The following is a 6,319-nucleotide window of genomic DNA, read 5'->3' on the forward strand; positions in this document are numbered from 1 at the left end:
CGCGTGGATGAGGCGTTGAGTTCTTGTCGCGAGCGTCTCCGTCGGGGCGGCGGCGAGCATCAAGGTGTGGACGTGCTGGGCTTGAGTGATCCCGATCTTGGCCATCGTCCGGGCGTACCGAGTGTGCCATCTTGTGGTCTTTTCTATGTAACTACAGCTATCTACTGGGAGAAACTGGTTGGACCAAAGCGGTTGTTGTCCGAAGTACGTACAGCGGAAGGATAAACACTAACCAACCCTAGACCTAGATCTCAACAGGCAAAACGCTTGCTTGCGATGCTCAGGACTGAGGCAATGGCTCAATACAATACCAAGGGTTCTTGGTAATATCGAGTGCGGCCGTTCGAGCTGCCAGTTCCATGCGATCGGGCTGTCCTCATTTTCTCTGGGCAGCGTACGAGAGAGACAGCCTCGCTGGATCCCAACACAGACGATGCGACTCGGACATTCGCGCATCGTAGGAACGTCGCGCCGAGGCAAAGCTGCGTCAGAAGATTCCTGTACGCAAGCGAGCATAACACACGCGATGACGCCATCGTGAGGGAGCATATTTGATGTATCCTTTCTTGAGTTTTGCCACGTTGTCGTTTGCCCGAAAAACATTTTCAATTTTTTAAAATTCCGGGAACGACCCGGGAGCTCCGTTTTGGGCTAGTTGATGCTGCGTCTTTACTGTGCCCCGGACGACGGTCCCTACGTGCAGCCAAGACGATGGTATAAGTCCTGGTGACGTGTGGGGAGCGGTGGTACAATACATACGCCGACGTCTCAGATCCGAGCGCGCCTGCGCATACCGGCGCTAACGTTGGCGTCAAGTGCGGGCGATCGAGTCCGACGAAGTCATCTCTCGACTCAGATGGCAAAAAAGGAGCGGCATCGGCTCCATGCGGCGACGACCTGACCTGATTTCTGAGTATAGAGCAAAGCCAACCAAGCACCAAATGCCATGCTATGAACTGGAACCAAGGCTGGTAACGCACGGAAGCAACTTCTTTTAGTAGTGACCTCGTCGTCGACGGGCGGCAATGCACTCGAGTCTCTCCAAGAGACTACATGGTCTGGCATAAAGGGGGAATATGTAGAGGATACATCAGCCAAGCTTTCTTCAGTGATGGGTGCTGCCTCGAGCCGGCGCGACGTATCCATGCCAGCGGGCTTCGAATGTACCAGCTTGCACTTGCACAGAACGCGCAAGATTCGGGGCGAGAACTTGACTACAACAGCAACAGTCCCTATGCGACAATTTTCACTGGATGGTTCGTTTTGATGGGACCCCACGCCACAAGAGTCACACACCCATACAAACATCGATATATTTGGAATGGAGTGACCTGCGTGGGCCCCATTTAAAAACAGATGTTGTGGCGGCGTTCGTTGTCATGGCGATCCCGCGCTTCCCTCATTCTGCAATTTGCCAAAAGCTTCACTCCACATCATGAAGTCGGTTCTCTCGCTCGCTGCGCTCTGCCTCCTCGTGCCGTCCGCCTCGGGCTTCGGCAAGTACGTTCCGCTCGTCCCCAACGGTGACAAGGTCGCCGGTAACGGGGCCATCGGCCACGTCGACCCGAGTGGCGGTGGCGCGCGCAACGCCTTTGGCAAGGACTTTGCGGCCAACGGCGCCGCGTGGAACACGGCGCTCTGCAAGCTCGACTCGGATGGCGATGGCGCGACCAACGGTGAAGAGCTCGGCGACCCGTGCTGCACGTGGACGGCCGGCGCCGCGCTCACGTCGACGGTGACGCCGACGTCGCCGGGCACGAAGGATACGTTCACGACGGCGCAGCTTGCGGCGCTCAAGTGCGCGTCGACGCCCAGTGGCAACTCGACGGCCAAGCCCGGCAACGCGACGATCGTGACGACGAAGCCGTCGTCGTCGTCGGTCACGACGGCCCCGTCGACGACCAAGCCTGCGGCCAGCAGCGCGACGATGGCGTCCGTGTCGTTGACGCTCGCTGTTGCGGCGGCGTGGACCGTGGCCCAGTAAGTAGGGACTGTTGTAGCACGTCGTAAACTGCACAATTGTATTATTCGTTTCTTTTGGACTCTACTTTTGTATCTCAGATCTGAGTTATCATTTTGCACCATTTCCCACGCTGGAACATGTGCTTTCATTCCGTCGCCATCCCACTCTGCTGCGGTATGCATTCGGTAACCTGCCACACCGACTGCCTTACTCTTGATCTTCAGGCATAAACCACCAAGGTCCCGTGGACGTGGATGTTGGTTGAGGCTAGTCAGCAGCTATCTATGCACAATGGTGCTTTCAGAGCTGTGTGTCTTGAGTTCCGTGCAGGTTCCTAGTCGCGCACCAGCCGACCAGCGCGACCTGGCTTCGAGCCGGTGGCCACTCGACGCGAGGCTGCTTGCATTATGTACAGACTTGAGTTTGATCCAGCTGCAGTAGTGCGACCAGGACGCCTCGCTACTGACAAGCGTTCGATGTCATCGTAGCGCAGTGACAAAGCGTACATGTGATGCATATACATATGTAGTTTGTACAATATTATACGCTTAGTCTTCCTTGCTCGCTTCCGAGTCGGACGACGTGCCCTCGTACTCGTCCTTGGCGGTATCGTGGACGCTGTTGGTCATGACCTTGGCCAAAAGGCGCACGAGGAGGAAGCCCCACCAGACGTGCAGAACGTAGAGCGTAATGAGGAGCGCGTTGAAGCCAAACCACATCGGCACGCCGGGGAAGCTCAAGATGCTGAGGTCGTGGGCGTCAGCGGGCGACATGCACGCCTCGCGGTTCTCCCAGAAGGCCGAGTTGATGAGCTTCACGGGGAAGAGGTAAATGCGCACGTAGAACCAGACGCTGAGCACGATGGCGAAAAGGCCCTCGGTGATGAAGAGGCCTGACGCGCCTTCGAGCTTCATGTAGTTGGCCATCTTGAGCAGGTCGAGCGGAATGTCCGAGGCGTCGTGGACGATGAGGATCAAAACGCCGACGGGAAGGTAGCCCTGGGCATAGCTCCACGAGACGAGCGCGATCGTGACGACGTGGTGCGTCATCATGACGAGGTAGTCCTTGCGGATTTCTTCGAGGAACTTGCACGAAAAGGCCGTGTAGATCCAAATCGCCTAGACACAAAAAAAATACGGTCATGTGCACACATTCGCATGGCCGTCGCGTACGAGTTGCGTGATGTACAGGAACTTAGTCAAGTACTTCTGCGTCGGAAAGTCGCACGTCACGCTTTCGGGGTTCCACACTAGAGGCCATGCATGAGATCCTCCTCCTCATCATCATCGGGGTGACGTACTCGAGCGCGTGTCCTGCCACCACGTCTCGTCCATGATGACGACGATCTCGAGCACCGTCATGGAGGCGTGGATCGCGAGCTGCCACGACTGGTCCGTGAACTTCTTCATCGTCGTCTTCTTCTTGAGCGGATCGCCAAGGTGCTGCAGGAACGTGCTCGAGATCCAGGCTCCGCCGACGCGGAACGTCGCCTTGACGACGAAGATGGCCACGGCGACGACGAGGATCATGGCGCCGAGCGTCATGAGGAGGTCCGTCTCGAGGATGTAGAAGAGCGAGATGCACTCGGCGAGGAGCGCGGCCATGAGGAGGCCATCGAGCACCGGGTGCGGCTTCGCGACCGAGTTGCCCCGCTTGCCCATCAGGTCGAAAATTCGAAAATGAGGCTGCCGCTAGCTGCCATCTTTAAAAAATTGCTGCCGAGTATACAAACGTGCAGTTTGGTTCAAATCCGCGCATTGTAGAGGTCCATCACGCGCGCGGATTGGCTGCATGAATGGATACCGGCCGTTGATTGGCCAGCTATTCCTTAGGGAGATTGCCAGGGATGGAAGAAGATTGCCAGCTGGTCGATCGTCGCCTGTCTGGGCACAATATTTCGATGGAGACGCGGCCCATACGTTCTACTCTACTGCATAGGAGCGCTGAGTACTGGAGAGGCCTTGCACCGGGACTGAGGCGAGGGATGATGTCACGGCGCTAGCGTAAACGATCACGACAGATGCTTGTTGCATCAACATCAAGGACTTTTGTGTGTGGACAGGTACTGTGGACATGTTCGTCATCACGTCGCATGGTGCGACGAGTAGCCAGCCATCCACGAGAAAAGCGCGCGTAGAAGAGCGCGGCTCGGTGTCCGTGTGCCCAGTGCATTGCCCTGCACCAGTCGCTCGATGGCGCGGAAGAGCCATCCTGCGCCTGCGCACCCGTCCCACACCTCTGCACGATCGTGAACTGAGGCAAGCCGGTATCGCGTCGATCAACAAGCCAACAAGCTGCCATGCTCCAAATTTGATCACGTGACTCTCGAGAATACTGTTTACAAGTCCAACGTTAACGGTATAGCCACTCGCTGCGACGCGGCTTGCTGCTGCAAATCGTCGATCCGTCGTCGTCATGGTGCGAGTCGAAGTCAAAGTCGTCCATCTCCGTGTAGACCATACTTTGCACGTCGCGGTCGCGGCGCAAGCGCACCGGCACGAGGACAACGGCGGCGATGAGCATGCTCCACGCCACCGCGAGAAGCGCGAGCAGCGCGTTCGCGCCGAGCTGCTGCCACGTCGTTCGATTGCGCAAGCCGAGAACGGCGCTGCGCTGCGCGTCCGAAACGACGACGCTACTCGCAAGCAAGCCAAAGACACCGGCGCCCAAGTGGACTGCGACCGCGCTGCTGTACTCGCTCGGCACCCGAAGGCGTTGGGCCGCCACCGCGGCTTTGGCAACCGCCAAGTACGCGCCAGCTCCTCCGACGCCCAGCAGCAGCGCGACGTACGGGGCCACCAAGCCCGCCGACCCCGAGCCAGCGACGAACCCTGCAAACGCGCACACAGAGACGTCCATGGCTGGCAAGAACGTCCTCATCGCGATGAGGCCGACGAGCGCACCGCCTGTCGAAGCCAAAATGGTATGCACCGCGATGGTGACGAGCGTTGGCAGCCAGACATCGCCGCCGAGAAACAGAGTCGCGTGGCCGAGGGCGAGGCCTGGCCACCCGATGCTTGTGAGGCCCGTTGCGAGGATCGAGAACGGATCGGTGGCGTGCACTTGCGCTGTCTCGAGCGTATCGGGCAAGAGCAGCATCGCAGTCAAGACAATGGCGCCAATAGGAATATGCACCGCACCGAGGCCGCCCATATCGATTACGCCAAGACCGTTCGAGTCGAGGCTGGGGGCGAACCAGCCATGGTCCGACCACGCGGCGAGCAAAAGTGCAGGATACACGACGCCTGCAGCAGACAATATCAGAAGGAGGAGCAGTTTAGACGGTAGCTGGAGGTGCAGCGTCCCATGCAGCACCGAGATGAGGACGAGGCCCGTTGCGACGTGGAACAGCATGGCGTCGGCGGCAAGAGGGCTTAGCACCGCTGAAAGAAGCTGCAACACGAGGACGAGGACGGCCACGCCCATGCACACGATTGTCGCCGGTTCGATTCCCGCTGCCGTCTCGAGGCCCGCGGTGTAGAGCGTACTACGGCGCTGGATGCTGCTGGCGGCGGTGACGATGGACGCCATTGCATGACCGATGGGCAGTAGAAGGACCAGGAAGAGGCTCATGTGGAATGCGACCGTTCGCAGACTGGCGTCGTCGGCGGACGGCGTCTCACGGGCGCGGGCCATGGAGGTCCATACGGCTGCCAGGTCGGGCGCGTGGATCACGATCGTCGTCTCCATGCCACCGGGTTGTGCCAGCGAAGAAGATCGCGGATGGCTTTGTTGTTCCATGTACGTTTACGCACAACGTACACTACAATACGTACATTCAGCTCAACAGTACATGCGTACGTACTTTATAATGTACTATATTCGGCATATGCCATCCTGGCGAGCCCGATACTACTGCAGTAGGCAGTACTACGAGACCCGACGCAGCGGGCCACACGGCACATAGAGCGTGTGATCTATTGATGCCAATCAAGATAAGGCTGTAGTAGTGCAGGTATGGCGTGGCAATAGGAATGGTCGCGATCGTGCTGAGTGTGGGGTGGCATACCTGGCATATGCCGAATCGAAGCATCCCAACCATAAACCAACAGGAGCATCATGTCGGGGAAGCGGAAGGACCGAGCGCAGAAGCGCCGCCGAGACGACGACGACGATGACGATGAGACCGTCGAAGTCGGCGCCGCTCTCTCGGCTTATCAGCAGCGCAAGCAGCAGCAGCAGCGAGGCGACGGGTCTGGCGATGAAGGCGATGAGCTCGACGAGGACCAGCGCGAGCGCCGGGCGTTCGAGGAGCGCATGCGGCTCAAGGACGAAGAGCGCACGCGCAAGCGGTCTGGCCAGAAGGAAGAGTCGCTCGACCAGGCCGAGCTGCGCGAGCTTGCGACGCGCGGGTCC

The 6,319-nt window shown here is 58.7% G+C and overlaps 4 protein-coding genes across 4 annotated transcripts; 2 read left to right on the top strand and 2 right to left on the bottom strand.

Moving 5' to 3' along the window:
• Positions 1-1,435: 1,435 nt before the first annotated feature.
• Positions 1,436-2,043, top strand: SPRG_16265 (hypothetical protein; the record flags this gene model as incomplete). The annotated part of the gene is made up of 1 exon (XM_012355553.1): positions 1,436-2,043. The coding sequence occupies one exon, from the start codon at positions 1,436-1,438 to the stop codon at positions 1,982-1,984; it is 549 nt and encodes a 182-aa protein (XP_012210943.1). The 3' UTR covers positions 1,985-2,043.
• A 468-nt stretch (positions 2,044-2,511) lies between these two features.
• SPRG_16266 (hypothetical protein) lies at positions 2,512-3,624 on the bottom strand (the record flags this gene model as incomplete). The annotated part of the gene is made up of 3 exons (XM_012355554.1): positions 2,512-3,081; positions 3,136-3,212; positions 3,264-3,624. 3 exons carry the CDS (start codon positions 3,622-3,624, stop codon positions 2,512-2,514), a joined length of 1,008 nt encoding a protein of 335 aa, XP_012210944.1.
• A 691-nt stretch (positions 3,625-4,315) lies between these two features.
• Positions 4,316-5,673, bottom strand: SPRG_16267 (hypothetical protein; the record flags this gene model as incomplete). Its single annotated transcript, XM_012355555.1, has 1 exon — positions 4,316-5,673. Exon 1 carries the CDS (start codon positions 5,651-5,653, stop codon positions 4,316-4,318), a length of 1,338 nt encoding a protein of 445 aa, XP_012210945.1. The 5' UTR covers positions 5,654-5,673.
• A 349-nt stretch (positions 5,674-6,022) lies between these two features.
• SPRG_16268 (hypothetical protein) lies at positions 6,023-6,273 on the top strand (the record flags this gene model as incomplete). Its single annotated transcript, XM_012355556.1, has 1 exon — positions 6,023-6,273. A coding segment is annotated over one exon (251 nt), but the record flags the coding sequence as incomplete, so codon positions are not given.
• Positions 6,274-6,319: the final 46 nt, after the last annotated feature.

Source organism: Saprolegnia parasitica, assembly GCF_000151545.1.
Source record: "Saprolegnia parasitica CBS 223.65 unplaced genomic scaffold supercont2.263, whole genome shotgun sequence".
NCBI lineage: Eukaryota > Oomycota > Saprolegniomycetes > Saprolegniales > Saprolegniaceae > Saprolegnia > Saprolegnia parasitica.